Raw genomic sequence first — 21,735 nt, forward strand, 5'->3', positions numbered from 1 at the left:
AGCAGGTAGGGAATTCCAAATTCGGCTGGCGGCGATTATTATTTTTTTTTTTGCTACTTGCTTTACGTCGCACGGACACAGATATGTCTTATGGCGACAATGGGATAGAAAAGGCCTAGGAAGTGGATGGAAGCGGCCGTGGCCTTAAGTAAGGTACAGCCCCGGCATTTGCCTGGTGTGAAAATGGGAAACCACGGAAAACCATATTCAGGGCTGCCGACAGTGGGGCTCGAACCCACTATCTCCCGATTACTGGATACTGTCCGCACTAAAGCAACTGCAGCTATCGTGGCGGCGATTACAAATGATCTACTGTAGCCAGTTGAGCGGTGAATGGGAATGCTCAGTACTGAGGTGGATGATGATCTGGTAGGAATACTAGGTGATGATAGGTAATGGAATTGTGTGGCAAGGAATTCAGGAGTGTTAAGGTTCAGTATACAACGTAACAGGGAAACAGTGTGTAAATTTCGTCGCTCTCTTAAGTGTAACCATGAAAGTCTATCAAATGCAGGAGAAATTTGGCTAAACCTTGGTACATCTGAAATAAATCGAACACATGCGTTATATGCCTTTTGGAGCTTGATGGAAAGTGAGGTGGTGAGGTTACTGTATACTACGTCACAGAAGTCGAATATTGGCATTACCATACTTTGGATAAGCAGTTTCTTACATTTTTGGGGAGTAAATCTCTGAGTTCCTTAAGGGAATGTAAGGAATAAAACACTCGCTGACATATACCTATTACATGTTCGTTTGTTTATCCACTATCATCCGTAAGTTTTTAACTCTGTGCCTTTGAATTGTAACCGAGTGCCTCTTAATGTTACTGAGTGAGTATGCATGTCTGTAAGGCATGTGTGGGTTTTTTGGGTAGCTAAAAGAATACACTGCGATTTTTGGGCATTGATTTTTTTTTTTGCTATTTGTTTTACGTTGCACCGACACAGATAGGTCTTACGGCGACGATGGGACAGGAAAGGGCTAGGAGTGGGAAGGAAGCGGCCGTGGCCTTAATTAAGGTACAGCCCCAGCATTTGCCTGGTGTGAAAATGGGGAAACCACGGAAAACCATTTTCAGGGCTGCCGACAGTGGGGTTCGAACCTACTATCTCCCGAATACTGGATACTGGCGGCATTGATTTTTAGTGCATGGTCATCGATCCACTTACATATTCTTTCTAGGTCATCATATTATTTATCGCAGTCGGTAAGTTACGAGGATGTGCATGTGTATATATTTGTATGTCGTCTGTGTACACATGATATTGACAATGCTTAATTACTTGTGTTAGTCCTGAAATGAAGATCGAAAATAGGAGTGGCGCTAGCACCAACTCCTGTTGTATTCCAGTCTCTACAGATTGCCATGAGGAGAAATTTTCACCTGTTGATACACACTGCCGGCGATCAGAGAGATAAGAATACATCCAGGATAGTGTGCTTTGTGAGAAATTAAGAGCATGTAATTTTGCTATTAGTATGTCCGTGTCAATGCAGTCGAAGGCCTTACTAAGGTCTAGATGAGTTAAAACAGTAACTTCTCCCTTATCCATAGCTACGCCTATGTCATTTGTTACTTTAAGTAGTGCAGTAGTTGTGCTATGATTGCTTCTAAAACCAGACTGGTATTTGTCAAGAAGTATATTGTTATTTAAATATGTGGTTATTTGTCTGAACAATTGCACATTTCCAAAGGGAAGGAAATATGCCTGTTATCAGTGAGGTATTAATGATGTGGGTTAGAGTTGGTAGGATTACATCTAGAGTTTTTAACAGTAACTATGGAACAATCTCGTCACATCCTGTCGCAGTCGTCTTTATTGATCGTACAATTTGACTCACTTCTGCAGGAGTTATGAGTGAAAAATATAACTGTTCTCCTCCATTGTTAGTATTGCCATTGGGTAGAATTTTGTTAATCGTCTGTTCTTTTGTTGTCACGTCAATGTTAACGGGTCTTATAGTAAAGCATTGGTTTAAATCATCCAGTGGTAGTTTAACGTCAGCAGTATGTATTTTATTTCCACCTATGCCTATTTTTTAATGGTTTTCCAGATTGTTGTTGTGTTTCGGGTTAGCAAAATGTTCTGTGAGTGTCTTATTTTAGCATTCCTTACAGCTTGTGTGGTCCTGTTACAAATGGTCTTGTACAGGTCAAAATCATTTGGTACTTGGCTAGTTTTAAATTTTCTGAAAGCTTTGTCTCTCTCTGTCATTTAGTCTCATATTTCCTGAGTCATCCATGGAGCCGCAGGGCGTGTTATGCAAGCAGTGCGTTTTTGTGTGTGTGTTTAAGAACTCCACTTTATCATCTATATTATCTAAAATATGGACATTAGGCCAAGGTATGCTTGCAGCGTCTTCTAATAGGGCTTCGTTATTTATACTTTTTAGGTCTTGGAATGTAATTAATTTAGGTCTGTACTTGGGGCATTTAAGCGAATAAGCTAAATTAATTAAGTCGTGATTGGATAGTCCGCAAGCAGACATTTGCCCGTGGGTCAGTACCCTGTCAGGGTTATTCGTCACAATTAAGTCCACTAACGTATGTGACGTGGCTGTGTGATGTGTTGGGTTCAGTGGCAAAATTGTCATGCTACAAAATTTAAATATGTTGATTAGTTGTTTAGTCTCAGTTAGTTTGTCATTAGGATGTCAGTATTGAGGTCCCCTAGTAATAAAACATGCTCATACCTGGGTAAGAGGTCTAGTAGGATGTCCTCAAGGTCGGTGATATATCCAACCTTTGGTGGGCGATACACTACACTCAGTAAGCACTTTTCACCTAAAGCCTCAATTTCTATGAACATGAACTCAGGCCTTGCACACTATTCACTAATTGTTTTGTAGATTATTTTATATTTTAGGTCGTTCCTAATATACATAGCTATTCCGCCACCGGCTTTACCTGTGCGATCATTTCTGATCAAGGTATCATTTTCAAGGTGAACGAGAGAATCTGACAACCAAGATTTCATCCAGGATTCCCTGTTCATGACGATGTGAGGATTGATATTAGCAATTATGTTATGGAGTTCGTGGAAGTGAGGAATTAGAATTTGAATGTTAGCATGTATTACCTATGAGGAATCTGGGAAGTTGTTAAAAGCATTTCTAAGGGGATTAGTGTTAGGGGGCTGGGTAGGTATGGGAGTGGAGATTCCGCTCAGCTGACCACCAGTAACCTTTAAAGATAAAAATTTCATTGTTCCGTATTGAAAGTATTAACGTTAAAAATTAAATAATTGAAAAAGAGGTTCAACCTATTCAATACATAAGAGAAAGAAATGTAGTGATTACATTCTTATTTAATAGTAATTAAAAATGGGACCAGTTTCTACTTTGGCATTCGAGACCACAGCGCATGACCTTGAAAGTGCCGCGCTGATCACCGGGAGCTGGCAGTTTGCTTCTATAAATCTATTCGTCTGCGACTTCAACATATTTATGGATCTTCATATGTTGTTCGATAGTGTTGTGACTTTGTACCTGACAGAGTGTAAAAACTTACCCATTTGACCGTTCTCCACTATTCATAAACATTGTGAGACTTTACCTATCATTGCGTGTGCCGTACTACCATTCATAATATTACGTACTGTTGTTCTTTTAAGTGACTCACAATTTCTACCCCCATCATCAATTTATATTTCATCTTATACCGATCCAGAGTTCACTTAATCTTTTTCTTTTTCATGTTTTTTATTTACAATTAAGAGATGAAAGTATATGATGTTTTTTATGTTTTGAACGGCTGACGATGACCTGGACTAGGGTCGAAATTGGTCCGATTTTTAATTACTATTAAATAAGAATGTAATCACTACATTTCTTTCTCTTATGTATTGAATAGGTTGAACCTCTTTTTCAATTATTTAATTTTTAACACCAGTAACCTTGCCGAAAATAGACACATGTGCAGCACTCTCACTTTGAGCTGCCAACCTGTACTCTATCTTGCCTAGTTATTATATATAAATCTAATGAAGATATAATCTAAAAGTAATAGTTGGAATAGTAATTATAGTCTAGTAATTAAAGTCTAGTGTCTAAGTTAGTTAAAACTGTAAAATGTGTAATGTCACGTTAGTTTATTTAATCCTGTCTGATTCCGCTTGGCTCGACACACGACATTTCATTTCACACCATTGTGTTTCACAATAATTGTACCGTCTATTGTCCAACAACTGGACACAGAAAATCTAGTGATCGCTTCTTGCAACAGTTTCATCCTGATTGACATGAGGTCTTCTCTGATTGTTTTGCCCGTTCCTATCAGTTTCTTTTTAGATGTGAATAATTCGTTCCGTTTGCGGTACGACACAAACTTCACTATTATCGGACGCGGCTTATCTGTACTCATCTTGCCTATCCTGTGCCTTCTGTCTATGTCCCCATGCGTTAAATGTACTCCAATATTGTCAGCTAGCTCGATGACAATTTTGTCCGTGTCCTCGTCACTCGATTCCCACACTCCAAACACACGCAGTGATTGCCGCCACTGATACTGTGCGAGAGCATCGGTCTTAGTTTCGAGCTGTTCCCTGAGGTCTGATATCTCGTCTCTGGCCTCGAGCACTTTTTTCGTCTCCTCGATTACTTTGGTATTAAAATCTATCGTAGTTTTAAGCTGCTCTATAACGGCCCTGGCTACCTGGTCTTATATAATGTTTGCTAGTGTGGCGAGTGCTTCCTTGTCTCTCAGAGCTTCCTGTAGGGCGCGCTTCACTGGGCTGTCTGTTGTTGCTACGTTTCCTTTCCCTGGCATGGCTGTTTACAAGAAGGATTATGTTGTTAATTACTTGTAATACACTTTGAACTAGCTATTCGTAGCATGGTGGTTTTACTTATCACTTATTTGAAAGTTCCACACGTAAATGCCGATCTTACACCTTCAAATTACTGATAAACCTGGAGACTGAAACATGCTGCTGAGCACTGGTCGCCATCTTCTCGACAACCATCATGTCTTACTGAAAATGAACCAATGCTGGGTCGAAACATGTCTATTTATTTGTGAACTTTCGTCTTAGTTGGACGTAAAAATATATAGTATTTACTAGGAGGATTAAAATAGTTTTGTACAACTTTGTAAGAAGTTCAACCATCAATACAGATTCAACAATGATATTCATAGTCTGTAATAAGAGCTATTACTTAGCATGTGAGAGGGGAGGGCAAGAGGGGTAGTAGCAGAGGGTGGGGAAGGCGTGTTTTGCAGGAGCTGTGTGTTTATGACTAACTTATTATTATTAACCCCTTAAATGGGAATGACATCTTTAGACGGTTTTATGCTTGGCTTCTATGGTGAGTATAACAGCATAAGACAATCATTAAAATTTTCACGCATTTTTCTTAGGGTGATGGCATATGATGTTACCATGGAGTCTACCGTATAAGTTGGTAAGTTTTCCACAATATCACACTGTGTATTGTCACAGCCTCCTAAAATGCATCTGTTTTGGCGCCTTGCATGATGCTCCCATGCAGCCATTTATATTGAGGAATACGGCTTCCAGACATAAAGTAGATCAACTTGATTGTGTGGGTATTTTGACAGTTCTAGAAGTGGTGGCTGATGATGAGGCATTTTCCTCATCGGGTGATGATGAGTGGATATACGAGGGCAAGTCAATAAGTATCTGCAATTTTGTTCTAATTGTCTTTAGGTTGGCTCTATGGCGTTGTATGCTAACCAGCCGCTAGATAGCACCATTGTTTATGTCTGGGATAGGTTTCAGCACTATCAGATCAGTGCAGCTTGCGCTGTTGCGACATGAAGATGGCCGCGCCACTCTCTGTTTGCACCAAGGAAAAACAGCATTCTGTAATCCGTTTTTTGTGGTCTAAGCATGTACCAGGAGCGGAAATTCATAGAACAGTCACTCGTCTGTTATTCAGGATCATATCATGCACTTGTTCAATATTGGCATCAGTTATGGCTGCAGATGGACGTCTGGATATTTCCTCATCCTTCATGCTCGTGTAACCCCTTTTAAACTGTTCAATCCACTGGTAAACACTTCACTGTGGCAAAACATTGTTCCCGTATTGTACTGAAAGTCTTCTATGAATTTCCGCTGGTGTGAAAAAGGGAAACCATGGAGAACCACTGTCAGGGCTGCCGATAGTGGGGTTCCAACCCACTATCTCCCGAATGCAAGCTCACAACTCCGTGCCCCTAACCGCACGGCTAACTTCTCGGCACGACACCTTTTACAACACAGTTTAATTAGTCTGGGATTTACTGGGTTAATTTTATATTTCAATTCAACGTAAGGAGTTATTTTAACCTTTACCACTCGTCTGTTGGGTGAGGCCCGACATTACGATATTCCCGTTCCGGTCGCATGTCGGACGAGACCCAACATGACATTTTATCGCCCACCGCTCGTCTGCCGTTTCTTAGCAGACAAAATAAACGATGCTATGCTTTACTGCCATCTTTTGGTTCAGCGTGGAACTTTGTAGAATCCAGATATTATTTGACAGTCAGTCAATAATCTATTATTTAGAGGGCACTGTAGCCGTCAGCTGTCCACTCATGCACACGAAAGGTCGAGCGATAGTAAACAAACATGGTCGCCATGTGCTCTTACAGTCATATATAGTTTACTGTTCGATGTTGTATATGTCGGGTAACACACAAAACCACAGTATTTTCGCACCTCTTCACCTTCCTTGTACCCTAAAAGTGAACTGGCGATGTTCGGCTTGTGTACCGTAACCCAACATGTGCCTGATGCTGACGGCTGGCACAATTATAAATCAACTGATCCCGATTTCGAGAAATCGCCATTTAGCCTAAAATCTACCGTGAGGTATGAAACCAGAGGCTGAATAGAGTTTTTCAATTGCTTTTTACCGATAATTTGTTCATTAAAATAATTAACGAAACCAATCGGTATGCGATAACGATAATAATAATAATAATAATAATAATAATAATAATAATAATAATAATAATAATGCAAAATAATTTGTCTTAAATTGCACATATTGCTTTTATTTGCTCCAGTATAGCTTGCTTAAAATGTGTAATAGCCTAAATATATCATTTAAAGGCAAATGCTACGTCCAAAATCGTGAAAGATGAATACAGATCATATAAGATAAAAATTCACATTTAAAATACGAGCAGTAGAGACAACACAGAGAACTTTAATTTGAGGGGTAAGGGTTAAGTTTCTAAAGCAACCATCTGCTTAAATATGAATCCTACATGAACCAAGTGAGAATTCCAAGTTAACATATCAACTCAAATTAGGCAACACTGACAGTTATGGCTTTTGGACAACCCAAGACATAACAAGAAAGGAATCCAAGCCATGTAAAAAGGGCTATTTATATCAATAAGAAGTTGGTTAATATTGGTATTGGGATGACTCTAAATATTTGAAATATTAACTTACCTTGCTACTGTCACAATCCTCTAAGAAATGATAGTGTCTCTCAGTGCCCAGAGCTCGAATTGTGTTTTGAAACATACCAAATGTCAAAGAGAGCTTTATAGCCGTCGAAGGGTTGTATTGAAACAGTGCAGAGGTTAATGCAAAAGGCTGGAAAATAAAGTAAAAGAGATAAAATGTTAGAAACAATTTGTTAAAAATAAATTAAATGTGTTGTTCTGTTTGGATAGTAGTATGCATCACTTCAGCAAGCGCTGAAAAGAGATTCTGAGATATTTACATAAACACACAACACAGTCCTTTGTATTTTAATTCATTTTTTCTGTGAAATATAATTGTAGACATGATAATAAGCTTTAAAGGTTTCGTCATGCCTAAGTTTTGAACGTCAATAATTATGCCTTGACTTCTGACATGGCAAAAGCCTAAAAGCTTATTATTATGAATTTTCTTGTTAATGTATCAAAATTAGTGATATTTAAAATACACTGTCGTATTTTAAATACTGAGATAATAACACTTTGACGCACTTCCTTCAGATTTTTGTTTTACGTCACTTGACTTCTTTTCCTTTTCTTCTTCTTGTTCTTCTTCTACAGCTTCTTCACACACCTGTGGGGTACCAGGTGCGAACTCTGTTGTACATGTGGGTTTGGCCCTGTTTTACGACCGAATGCCCTTCCTGACACCAACCCTTTGTAGAGATGTAATCACTATTGCATGTTTCTGTGGTGGTTGGTAGTGTGATGTGCTGTCTGAATATGAAGAGCAGAGTGTTGGGACACACCCAGATTATTGTTTGTAAGTGTGTGAAGTAATTACGTTAAATAATATATTCAATTTTTCAGAAATGTTATTAAGATTATAGTTAGGATTGGAATATGCTTCTACATGGATGAAGCAGATTTCCAGAATGTTGAGCACGAGACCTTCGTTTGCGACTTTCATGATATCCATGTCTTGCCCAATACAGAAGGTCGTTTGGGATCTCTGGTGATGAGTTTGAAGGCCGTTGGCAGCACTGTTATAAATCTGAGCATGACAAAATGGGGAGTGATGATTCACGTCAGTACTGAGAACATGTGTGTAGAGTTTTGTGACATTAGCTGCAACGATGCCGAAGCGGATTGACACTTATTGGGAGGACTACATAACAGCCCTTTTTGATGCTAAATATTGCTATTCTGCAATCAAAGGAATGTGGAAGAAGCACAATTTCTTAATATCAAAGAACAGGATCAGTGCTGTATTGAACAAAAAAGGCAAAGGCTGACTGCGCTTAATTCCAAAGGGGAAAAAACAGGCAAATCAAACGACCAGCCACCAGCCTTACATCAGAAGTGGTGAGGACAGTGAAGGCCATTGTTTCAGGTGGTAACCGTCCCCCAAAGAACTATCACATGTAAGTTGGGGATGTCTGTTTCAACAGTTAACAGCATAATCAACAAAGACTTGCAATTAGAAAAGCAGCATAAGCTCCGAGTTCGCAAGCTGCTGCCTCGCCACATTTTGGAACGTCGCACTAACACAAGAAAGTTGTATGAAGGGCTATCTGGCAGGGGACAGATGGAAAAATGTGGTGACATTAGACGAAGCATATGTGTACCTTAGTGACTATAACAAATCTCACTCGATTTACTGCTGCCCTAGAGAAAAAAATTATCAAACATTGTATAAAGATTACCTGGAAAGTTTTCCGAGGGATTTCATGATCATCACTGGACACTGCTACAGTGGTAACCATTCACTGTGTCGCTAATAATATAATGGTGAACTCTACAGCAAGAGATTTTAACACCCATTTACAACACAGATATCCCAGCACTGTACGGAGGGTGAAATATTAGGTATGGTTACATCAAGATAAAAAGAGCCTCCGTGGCTCAGGCAGCAGCCTCTCATCACTGGGTTCCATGGTTCAAATCCTGGTCACTCCACGTGAGATTCTTGCTGGACAAAGCGGAGGCGGGACAGATTTTTCTCTGGGTACTCCGGTTTTCTCTGTCATCTTTCATTCCAGCAACACTCTCCACTATCATTTCATTTCATCTGTCAGTTGTTAATCATTGCCCCAGAGGAGTGTGAAAGGCTTCGGCAGCCGGCACAATTCCTATCCTCGCCGCAAGATGGGGGCTTCATTCATGTCATCCCTGACCTGGTCAAAGACCGGAAACAAGCTGTGGATTTTCATACATTAAGATAAAGCATCCGGCCACACCTCTCGTTCGGCCCGTCTGTTCTTAGAGAGAATAGAGATTGAAACTGGAATCCACGCAATTCCTTTTACTGACATTCCGGTGAAGCTACCTGATGGATCACCCATCAACTTCTGTGTATTTGGACTCCTACAAAGGGCCTTAGGAATTAGGTGGCCATGAACTATCAATGGCCTCTGGAAAGCCTGTCAAGAGGAGTGGGATAAGACAGACATGCTAGCTCTCCAAAATGTCTGCTGCAATGGAAATTACACTGTCAGGCTATAGCTAAAAATGCTCACTTTCCAATACTGAGCATGATCATTGGTGGAAACATGGGTTTTTATAAGCTAATTGCCCTTGTCCTGAATGACCTGTAGATCAAAACTTATTATCAAAATCAGGCATATATTGACAAATAGCAAAAAATCAATTACGTTTTATGGCATTAACATGTTCTAGGTAACACGTTGTGAAGTTTCTGCTTGTCTGACCTGTATATGTGGTGTCACAATTATTATATTTTAATCTGTAAACCTAGCACAAACAGAAACTCCATCATCCCCACTGCTGGTACATCACCCCCCTCACTCCAGCCTACACTCCTCAAATCACTGTAACCAAATGACTATCAAGATTTGATGAACTTTTTAATATGTCTGTGCTTATCATATTTTAGATGTTTTCTTGTATTTTTCAATGTTCATTATTGTATTATTTTGCCAATTTTATGTTATTGTAAACGGGTGAGGATGACCTTATTTTTAAGGGTCAAAACTAGTCCTAAGAGCTTTTCATGACAATATACATTATATTTATCATTAACATTTTGTACTGAATACGTGAACCCATTTCTACCCCCATTATATGTCGTATATTTGTCAACATGAAATTCATCATCATTTTCATTTCCCCTAGTCCAGCTCCTGCCAGGTCGGGGTGTAGATGGCACTTCTCCTTCCACCACTCCTCTTCAGTAATTGTATTCCAGTCCAGTCTTCTTTTTCTTATTATATAGTGTTCTTGCTCTGGGCATTCCTCTTGCCCTCTTTCCTTCTATCTTAGCCTCCAACACTTGTTTTGGTATCCCTCCCTCCTCCATCCTCATAACGTGTCCAAACCATCTCAATTTATTCTTTCGCTCAGTTTTTCTACCCCTGTCTCTTTTCTGACCTCAACATTTCTCTGCTTGTCTTCCCTACCATACTCCTCAGGAACCTCATCTCACTGGCCTGAATTTTACTCTAATTTCTTGCTGTCAAAGTCCAAGTCTCTAATGCACCGTTAATATAGGGGTATAGTGCATCTGGTACATTACCTCTTTACATTTCATAGGAACTTCTCTGTTCCACAACAGATTCCCTACATTCTGGTAGAATGTACTTCTTGCTTGTACCCTTTTGCTGATCTCCTTATCCAACCTTGTATCTTGCATTATTTCACTTCCCAAATATTTGAACTATTCAACAATCTCCAGGTTTTGCCCCTGATACTAACCATTCCTTTTCCTTCTCCCCGTGTCTGAACAATTCCAGGACATGACCAAGAGCTTTCTTCTCCCCGTGGCAGTGCCGACAGAGGTTGTTGTCCAGGGATCTGCCTGGCACCGAGCGCACCACACAAACATTAGCACTCATCTTTATAGCCTCTCTCCACTCGTTACAAGACAGTTCGGTATGATCTTGCACCCAAGAATTTGCTGGTGTGTACTCTTTGTAAAGTTGTACTTCGAATCCTTTTTGCAGTAGTGAACACCAGGGGATAAATCCACATTCTCGAAGCTCTTGACAGATATTCTTCGAATCATTTTCTGAGTATCAGAAATTGAGACGTTCTATTCCTGACTCTCTGTGTGAGAATCCCTCAAAGCGGTAGCGAGTGGATTTTCAGTGTTAAGCAAGATGTTGCAGGCATTAATGTGCATTGTAGGTAGACTTCCCATGAGGTTTTAAAAATAGCGAGTCCTTTGCATTTCTTTTCAGAGTACAGCATGCCATTCGGAGTATCCATCGGCAACTGTAGTATCTCCTTTGTTGCACTTTTAATAATTTTATCACAATCGAATACAAAGTTTGTGCAATTTTCTTGAAACTGCAAGTCAGGAAAGGATATATTAGGGAGGGACAGATTGAAGAATTAAGGACTATGAGCTTTTGGTCTTCCTTAACCAGTGGCGACAATGTTAGAAGCTGGAGCTTACTGAGAAGATCTTTCATTATGGCAGTCTCATCAAACACTAGTTGGAAGATGCAAAATAGACTCAAGCAAATCCAGTGGGCTGAGCAGTACTGACAAAAGCATGACTGTGACTGATTTGAATTCAAGAAGACGACTGTTTTTTGGAACTTGATTTGGGAATACTCAGTGAATCTGAAGTTGAAGAGTGTTCCAGCTCATTAGAAGATGATGACTGCTCAGACACTGGGTAAAATAGAAGCCTACCCATGCTGATTTTATGAAGTTCCTGCATAATCTGACAAGTGAATACACATTAAATTTTGCATATTCAGTGTTTGTGTATGCAAGTAAACTCATTTATTCCAGTCTGAGTTTAGCAAAATAAACTGCTTTAGCAATAAGAACAGGTAGCAGTGTAGCCATACATTTCCAAAAAAAAAAAAAAAAAATGAGTAGGGGTATGTGACCAGCTAAACACATTTTAGTGCTAAGGGTTAAAACTCAAATCTCACAACAACATATCTGGCACTAGAATAATGAAATTAAATTCAAAGATGTCAGTAAGGAAACAATCAGAAAAGACAAATACTCACAGACATTGTGCATGTCTAGGATATTAAAGAGCTTTGTTTGAATTGCTTTGCATTCTACACAGCGAGCAGAAGGCAAGAACGTACCAAACACAGCTCCTATGGGAGTGATGAAACGTGCAATGGACCTGGGCGCGATATCAGTGGCCAACAAGGAAAGTTGCTGAACTCTAAGAGGGGCAATATTCTCAAGGTTAAAAATGTTATTTCTCAGGTCCTACATAGTGGACCGAGATAAAAATAAGTACAGGGAAATTCTCAATGTCTCTACTTCAATACTGGAAAGTTTCATGTTAAAACAAATAAAGAGTTCTTGCATTTATTCAATTCAAACAGAATGACAGACAGACAAAAGTGTTAAGCATGTCAAACATCTCCACATCATGTATACTATCAACTTTCTCAAACTCATGACAAGAGAAAAATAGGCAGTGTGGACCAACTTTACATTCTTACTTCATATGTAATATGACAAGAAAAATTATTGGTAAGATATCTATTAGGTTCAACCCTTTCAATACTAATTAGGTACGTGTTTATGTTACAAACACCTTTTATTCAACTTGGGGACTGGTTTCGATATATTTAATCTCATCAGCCATAAAATGAATCACAAATATATAAGCAAAGACATAATCTGTATATGTCGAAACCAGTCTCCAAGTTGAATAAAAGGTATTCGTAACATAAACACGTACCTAATTAGTATTGAAAAGGTTGAACCTAATAGATATCTTATCGTTGATCTCAGTTCAATATGGAAACATTAATGAAGTTCATATCTTTAAATAACGAAAACTTATACAAATTTAAATTTTTCAACTTTCACTACATTTTACTGCAAGATGGATGAAAACATACCTTGCGAACATCAATGAGCATATCCTCAAAAGGTAAGAAGTTCAATTCCCTCAGACGGTACATCCGTTTTGTTGCTAGTTCTCGTTCTTCATCTAAACTCAGTGATAACTGAGGATGATGGAACAGTGGGTCTGCTTCAAGAGTTCTCCATATGTTCAGCTGTAAATAGTCAACAGTTATGTAATATAAAACTTTGGTTATGAGATTTCCCAAGGATATTTTAAACAGAACACCTAAGTCTGCAATTCTAAAAATTTGAGGTAAGAGTGGGAATCTAACAAGGGAAAGTATAATCATTTAGTAATAACATAGAGTTTTATATTTATCTATTTTCCAAGTGTCTTCCTCTTTTTATCCAAACGTTATTCCCTAGTTCGACTCTTGTGTCTGTTTAGCATTATTATCCCTCTCTCCAAACATCCCAAAATTTCAAAAGTATATATCAACTAACTCCTGGTACTTCTATGAATGTGAGCATGCACCTACTTCCTAGCAGAAAGCCAGCTGCACTCTGGACTAGTGTTGGCTACTAAGTTCAATTCAAAGCAGTGAATCGATTAACACAAGCGTCCAAGTGAATCGAGTCGCAGGAAAGGCAAGCTCATGGTACACGATTCAGCTAACTCATAGCAGACAGTGCTGAGTGGCTCACTCACGGATCAGTAAGACACAACACACACAGTTCATTATCTGCACACTGGACATTGGCGGGGAGCTGAACTTCCAGTACAGCGAGACATACAGAGCCATGGCAGACAAAGAATCATATGCTATAACGGAATCCCGCTCTCAGCTCATCTGAAAATAATACCCACTTTTATTCACTGTCCTCTTCTTACAGGGAGGTTTAAATACTAGTTGGATTTATTTACAGTGTTAGAAAGATAGTCAAAACATAATTCCTAAGTAGCTAGTAGGTAGGTAGACTATTAGGTTATTCTATTTATTAGTTTAACTAGCTGTGGTACCTGGCGTTACCCAGATAGTTTCTGAATGTTTACCTTTAAGATTTGTATTACCAGTTAGTTATGTGTGAAGTGAATATTAATAGAATTCCTTTTTGACTTGCAGATTGATATGTTACGATCTATTATGTAGTTTTAGAATTATTTAGATTTGTTTGATTTCAAGTTTTAGATTATTTAATTTCCGAGTAAAACTTTGTCCTTATGGAAGCTCGAATCGACTGGGAATTATTTGATCCTGTCCAAAATTAATAAGTGATAACTATATGTATTTACCTGTCGCACTATACATACGATGTATAGGATTTCAACTATCATTGAGACTGTCCCCCTCTCGGCCCCCACCCCTATGAGATAAAAAATCTGGATTGTCACCATTCATCTCAGTGACTCCAAAATTGTAGATTCGACACTATTTTCGATTATTTTTATGTCTTACTTCCCCCTCACACCCACCCCAAATGAAGCTGAACATAACTTTAAAAAATTCTGAGTGTCACTATTCATTTCAGCAACCACGAAAACTATGGACAAATACTTTAATACACCAATACTGGACAGTTCTATCTCAACAGCATTGAGTGCAGTGCGAACAGCGACGGTGGTGACATCTATCGTGTTGGTGTGAACTCCATTCTTGTCTATGCTGCACTTGTCTGGCTCCATGGCTAAATGGTTAGCGTGTTGGCCTTTGGTCACAGGGGCCCCAGGTTCGATTCTTGGCAGGGTTGGGAATGTTAACAATTGGTTAATTCCGCTGGCCCGGGGGCTGGGTGTATGTGTTGTCTTCATCATAATTTAATCCTCATCACGATGCGCAGGTAGCCTACGGGAGTCAAATCAAAAGAACTGCACCTGGCGGGCTGAAGTTCGACTCAGCCGGAAATCATACCAGTACGCTAACCATTTCATGGAGGTGATTAAGAGGAAGTACAATTAGTCAACCATTCTCTATTAACACTAATCAGAAGGGAAATGGACAAAGTCCAACACTCCTAAGAATGAAGATATCACAGACACAAAAAAAAAAAAAAAAAAAAAAAAAAAAAATTAGATCCACGAAGCGCTAACCATTCAGCCAAAGCACCAGAGGGGGCAGATAAGTTAACAAGAACCATGATTTATTAATATTTCAGGAAAGAGAAGCTGTAATTAAGGAACATGAGTTTTGGTCCATCATTTTGACTTCTTATTCGGTACGGCCGACCTTCCCAAACTCTACAGGGGAACTCACTTCACGCTTTTGCTGTACTTAGAATTTTCTGTTTCACCTCTTAAGGCAGAAATATATAATCTGTATATATAATAGATATTGGGGTTACGTGAGTGAACTACGATGTTCCTGACAAGGAAGAAGTGTTCAGAATTTCCTAAAGCCTCTCTCACAAAATTATGCATGAAGAATTACCATACACATGTATTAAATTAGTTGGACTGGTGCTCAAGCCTATGCCAATAATACACTGAAATAATTTTCTTACGCCGGGCTGAGTGGCTCAGACGGTTGATGCGCTGGCCTACTGATCCGAATTTGGCAGGTTCGATCCTGGCTCAGTCCGGTGGTATTTGAAGATGCTCAAATACATCAGCCTCGTGTATGTAGATTTACTGGCATGTAAAATAATTTCTGCTTGACTAAATTTCGGCACCTCTGAGTCTCCGAAAACCGTAAAAGTAGTTAGTGGGACGTAAAGAAAATTATTATTATTATTACTTTCTCACAGTAAATGAACTGCGACCGTGAGAGTTAATGGCGAATTCTCAGACATCTTTTCTACTAATGCTGGAGTGCGACAAGGTTGCATTCTTTCCCCCCTCCTACTTAATGTATACAGTGAGTACATTATGAGGGAGATTCTCGAGGACTGGAGTGACGGCATCACAATTGGTGGCAAGAAAATAAACAATCTCAGATATGCAGATGACACTGTGATAACTGCAACAGATGATCATGAACTAGAAGCCATCATGCAGAGGTTAGACGAGCGAAGCAGAGAATATGGTCTTGAAATCAACAATAAAAAGACCAAAGTGATGATTGTAGACCATTTTAATAACAACATACCTGCCATAACAAGAATTGCGGATTATGAGGTTGTCAGTCGCTTTGAGTATCTAGAATCTATTGTCACAAATACTGGAGACTGTGAACCTGAGATCCGCAAGCGCAATGCGATTGCGAGAAATTCAACAGCAAAACTTACTCACATCTGGAGGACACCTCCATCACTTCCAAGACAAAGCTCACCCTCATTCGAACTCTGATCTTCCCTATCGTGACCTATGCAGCATAAACTTGGACGATGAAGACAGCGGATCGCCGCAGGAATGATGGTCTAGAAATGTGGTGCTACAGGAGATTACTGCGAATACCATGGACAGCACACCGTACTAATGAATCAATCTTGCAACAGCTCGGCATCAGAACAAGACTGTCGACCCTTATCAACCAAAAACAACCCAGATATTTTGTTCATATTGCCAGAAGACAGGAGGGAATGGAAATACTTATCATAGAGGGAAAAGTCGAAGGCCGAAGACCTAGAGGATGTGCACCATTACAATGGATGGACCAGATCAAGAACTTAACCAGGATCAGCTTACAGCAAGCAAGTCACCATGCCCAAAGCAGAGACTCCTGGAGGAAGATCACCAAAAGGATTCTCGCGTGATGCCACTACACCGTTACGAAGGGTTGGACTAAAAGAGAGAGACAGTAAAAGAAACTAATTGGATTCGAAACTCATGGCCTTCAATTTCAAGACTACTGCGATAACCATTATGCTACAGGCCCCCAAGTTTTTGATTGTGGAATTTATGGTACTGTTTAACATTGTGGACCCTCAAGTTTGAGTGTACGTAAGTTCCATATTTGTTAATATTATTGGTTTTACCCTAATGAAAAGTTAGTGGGATGTATTTGATTGATTTTTTAATATAAGGGGCATAGAATGTAACCTCAATACAGATGCGAGGTCATTACTCCTTTTTAATAGGTACTTGCGGTCCTTATCAGTTCCCATGTTGGGTAATTTGATCACCGCATAACACTTTTCTTGGAATATAACTGCAGTGTAAGATCATTTATTGACAAACACTGATTAGTAGAGCCCGGAAGTTAGGCATTTTTTTTTTGGTTAAAAAGGCAGGCAAAAAGGCATTTGAAATACTGAAAATCAGCAGTACTGTAATTAAAATAGGCATTTATTAGGAGTGAAAGCAAAGAGGAATCTCACTCATTATTAATGAAAATACGTATTTTAAATACTTATTTTTTTATTATCAATAACACATAATTAGCGTACTTACTCTTACTTTCCTTGGTTACAAGCAACAACAAGGTACTTTTTCAAAGTATCAACTGTCATAGACAGACGCTTGTCAGAAAGAATGTTTTTCATCATGGAAAAGGAACATTCTACTTCCACTGAAGTGATTGGCGCAAATTTGAAACAAGCTATTTTGGAAGGACACATGCCAGTTAAAACAGAATTTTCACCTTTCAGAACATCACGAACGTTCTTCATTTTTTCAATGTCCACATTAGCATTCAGAACACATTTACACTTTTCACAAACACTGCTTCCTTTTCCTCTTGGTGCTTGCAGCAGTTGATTTACTGCATCTTCGAAGATTGCCGTAGATGATACCAGCGAATCATCTCTTTTCTCCAACTTCAAGATTGCTTCCGGTATCACACTATAATGTGCTGTTATAAATGCCAGATCATTGCTGAGCTCTTCATGGTCCAGCAACTTCTCTACCTCGCGAACTGAAGCAACTTCGTCTACTGATACGGCATGAAGTACCTCACGTAACTTGTCCAAACTGTTGCTGTAATATATACCTCCTAAATACCTCCTTATAAAGTTCTAGAAAAGACATAAAATGTTCTATATACAGTTCTGTACATTTCTATCTCCTGGCGTTGTTAAATGCTTGTAACTTTATAAGGAGGTATTTAGGAGGTATTTGTTTTTCAGCTATCCAAATGTTTTATGATATAACGCAATTGTAAATTACAAGGTATTTTAGAAGGTTTATGTTTGTATATCCATATATTATAAATATTCTAATGTAACTAGCTGAATGTCCTTGTTACTTCATCCGAGGCTGATGATGACATATACAATGCCGAAACCGGTACCTAAAAATGACAATAAAAATGTGACATTTTAATTTTTTCATATTTTTTATATTGAACAGGTGGAAAATCCTACCCTTATCTTTGAAAGAAAACAAATAAAAATAAACGATTTACAGGGAACAATATTCTAAATAGATATTTGTGACGGCAATATGTAATTTAATTTGTGCAACATTTTTTGTCTTCGATGTACGGAAATTCATTATAAGCTTTTTAAAATGTGTAAATTGCAGAAAAAATTGCATAACGATCAAAAAAGGCAAAAAAGGCTTTAATTCTTAAAATAGGCAATGGATCCAAAATAGGCAAAAAAGACAAAATCAAAATTGTCTCTACAGTTCTTAAATGCACAAAAACATATTTATTTCTATCTGATTCTTCAATATATCCAGTCAGATAAAAAAGGCATTTTGCTTAACTTCCAGGCTCCACTGATTACATTATAAAAAACACGCCAGTGCGCCAAGAATCATACAGATGGCCATATGTTATTGAAGGGTTAGTCATACCAAGCCATATAGGTAGCAGCACTATCGACTTTCTCGCTGAAAAACCACAAGCTGTCCGGTATTATCATATTAAAGTATTTGCTATGGATTCAATACTATTCTATATTATTTTTATACCTTACCCCCCCTCGCCACCTGCCTGTAAGGGTGCTAGGGGTGCCTTACCCCCACGCAGTTTGTCTCCTGATACTAAGTCATAAGTGTACCAATTTGGTTGAAAACGCTCCAGTGGTTTAGGAGGAGATGTAAATCATACATACATACATACATACAATGACATTTATATATATTACTAGCTGATGTACCCGTGCTTCGCTACGGAATTCTACATTGTATACAGAATTGTAGGTTAGGTAGAGTACACATTGTGAGCAAGACTGTATTAAATTGCATAGCTCTTAACGTTACTCTGAAAACATAACGGAGAAGTCACCAAACATCTTTTCTGATATGAACACGCATTAGGGAATTTTCATTGTAATGGTAGGCCGGCTTGCCAACCATCAGTCACAATCAGTTTGGGGAATTGCATTATAATGGCAGACACTCACCCCCCACTTGCATTTTTACATCCTCAGAAAGACTGCCTTAGTGGTTTTCCCAACTGAAATGAACATAGGTTATTACAGTGACGTCAGTAGGAATGGCGCGAGTAAAAGGAATGATTTCACATGAAATATTCGATCAAATGAAAAACCACACATTTTCTCACTTTTGACGAACAGTACTACTCTGCCGATCTAACAATCCAAAGTTCCAGAGCTGGAATGACCAGGCCGCAGACAGCCGTGATCCGTGAACACTCTTAGTCTTTCTTCAGAGGGGGGAGGGTGTCGAATAGTGGAGAGTCCCAGGGCAAAAACTATGCCCTTTTACTAATCTCTGTCCTAGGAGTACTCATGAGTCGGAAAATCTCAATTCACTACATTGGCGGCGGAAAAGTCTATCTGACTTGGAGGCAATTTTTTCCTCCAAGCCAGAGGAGAAAACCCTTCATCATTCTGTAGGTAGTCCACGGTTCGCATCCATGGTATAACGGTAGCTTTGTACACATAAAGCTTGGTCTGAGTGCTGATATTATGATTATCAAAGACACTTACCCGAAGATGACTAAAAGCCATACTAGCACATTTGAGGCGGTGTTGAATCTCATCATCAAGATTTGCATTTGCTAAAAGATGGCTGCCAAGGAATGGGAAATGTTTTATGTTCTTCAGAACTTTGCTTTGCACTGTGATTGTAGGACATGCGGAGGTGGAGTTGGGTGCAGGCTGGTAAAGGATCTGCGTTTTTTGGATGTTAAGGCTTAGGCCAATACTTGTATAAGCTTCATCAAATGCATTTAAGATTGCCTGTAACCCCTACAGATGTGAGAAATGGGTGAGGCATACTCAATAATCAGAAAGATGGCAGGACTGGAGAAAATAATAGAGATTCTGAGACAGTGCCGACTGAGGTGGTATAGCCATGTAATGTGGTCTGAGGTGATTGCATCAATCAAGAGGGCATGCTTAATTCAAAGAATTACAGGGTACCACATCTAAAAGGAAGGCAAAGGATCAGATGGCAAGATGCTGTACAGAATGACATGCTGGCTCTACTCAAAACGGCAAAGGTAAGATTACTTTTCATGTTGTATTATTACATTCTCTTGTTTTCATGGGCAAAAAATTATTTTTATTGTTTTTATAGGACATAACAAGGAGTTTAATATTCACAAAAAGAAAATATTGTAGAATGGTGAAAGAAAAATCTCCTATGCATTTTTGGACAACAGTTAATAATTTCTGTGTCATGTAACTAAGTTCTTAGGACATATTTTGGTATGCTTTTAGAGTGTTCTTATGACATATTTTGGTATGCTTTTATAGTATAATGCAGAGCCATAGAAATTCAAAATTACTTCATACTGGTACCTTAAATTTAAGTAATTCTTCATCTTCCACAAATAACTTCAATTTCTTCCAGTCAAAACTGGCTTGCTTCCTATAAACATCTAAAGGACCAGGAGGAAAATCTGGCAGCAAAGGTGTTGACTCATTGGACGAACTCATACTGGCCTGAAACCTGAAGATGATATGTCAAAGTTACTAAGTGCACAACAAACATATAACAATATACAATAAAACAGATACCCACAGGTAGAACTCTAAGTTATGACAATAATGTGTTCAATATCATATCAGGTGGTTATTTATTTTCTACACTCATGTTCACAAAAACCAGAACACCTTGAAGGACTAGAGATAGGAAGTTCATATTCACAGGACGCGTGCATTAGTATGTTCTGAAGAAATGATTAGCATTTGAACCATGTCGGCCCTCAGGTTCAAGGTCCACATCAAATTCTCGGCGCACCACCACTGACTGGTAAAATGTGCCCGCGGCTCTCGTTGTCCCTATAAACCAAAGGTAATGGATTAGTATGACTTGAGCAGATGTGCAGGATGCCTCGCAGATGGATGTGAGAACCGTACCGGCAAATGAGTGAGTTTGAAGGAGAGCGCATTATTGGCATGAGAGAACATGATGCATCCATCCGGGAAACTGATGCCCGTGTGGGACGAAGTGTGTCGGCAGTGCAACAGGTGTGTACAGAAGGTTTACAGAAGACCGTAGAGCACGACGAGATGGGTTTGGAAATTCTAAGTTCCCATGGAGGGAATTAGATATTTTTCCATGTTGCTACACGAAAACGTGCCTTCTTGTTGTCACAGAATGTCAGACTGTTGCCCTGGTCTGCCCGATCACCGGGCTTGTCGCCAATCAAAATTGTGTGGGATGTGGTAAAACGATGGGTGGTAATGCCAACCACAAAAGATGAACGTGGAACCAGGTGAATGCAGCATGGATGGCTATACCCCAGGTCGCCATTTAC

General features: G+C 39.1%; 1 protein-coding gene across 2 annotated transcripts in view; it reads right to left on the minus strand.

Moving 5' to 3' along the window:
- Positions 1 to 21,735, minus strand: part of LOC136881117 (peroxisomal acyl-coenzyme A oxidase 3) — a 139,724-nt gene that overhangs the window by 86,929 nt on the left and 31,060 nt on the right. For both annotated transcript variants that reach the window (XM_068229236.1, XM_067153759.2), the window contains exons 2-4: positions 20,774 to 20,924; positions 13,237 to 13,395; positions 7,416 to 7,562 (exon numbers count right to left, since the gene is read on the minus strand). In XM_068229236.1, coding sequence (XP_068085337.1) covers positions 7,416 to 7,562; positions 13,237 to 13,395; positions 20,774 to 20,911 — 444 coding nt within the window. In that variant the 5' untranslated portion in view covers positions 20,912 to 20,924. The remainder of the gene's footprint in view (positions 1 to 7,415; positions 7,563 to 13,236; positions 13,396 to 20,773; positions 20,925 to 21,735) is intronic.

Source organism: Anabrus simplex, chromosome 9 (genome assembly GCF_040414725.1).
Source record: "Anabrus simplex isolate iqAnaSimp1 chromosome 9, ASM4041472v1, whole genome shotgun sequence".
NCBI classification, from domain to species: Eukaryota; Metazoa; Arthropoda; class Insecta; order Orthoptera; family Tettigoniidae; genus Anabrus; species Anabrus simplex.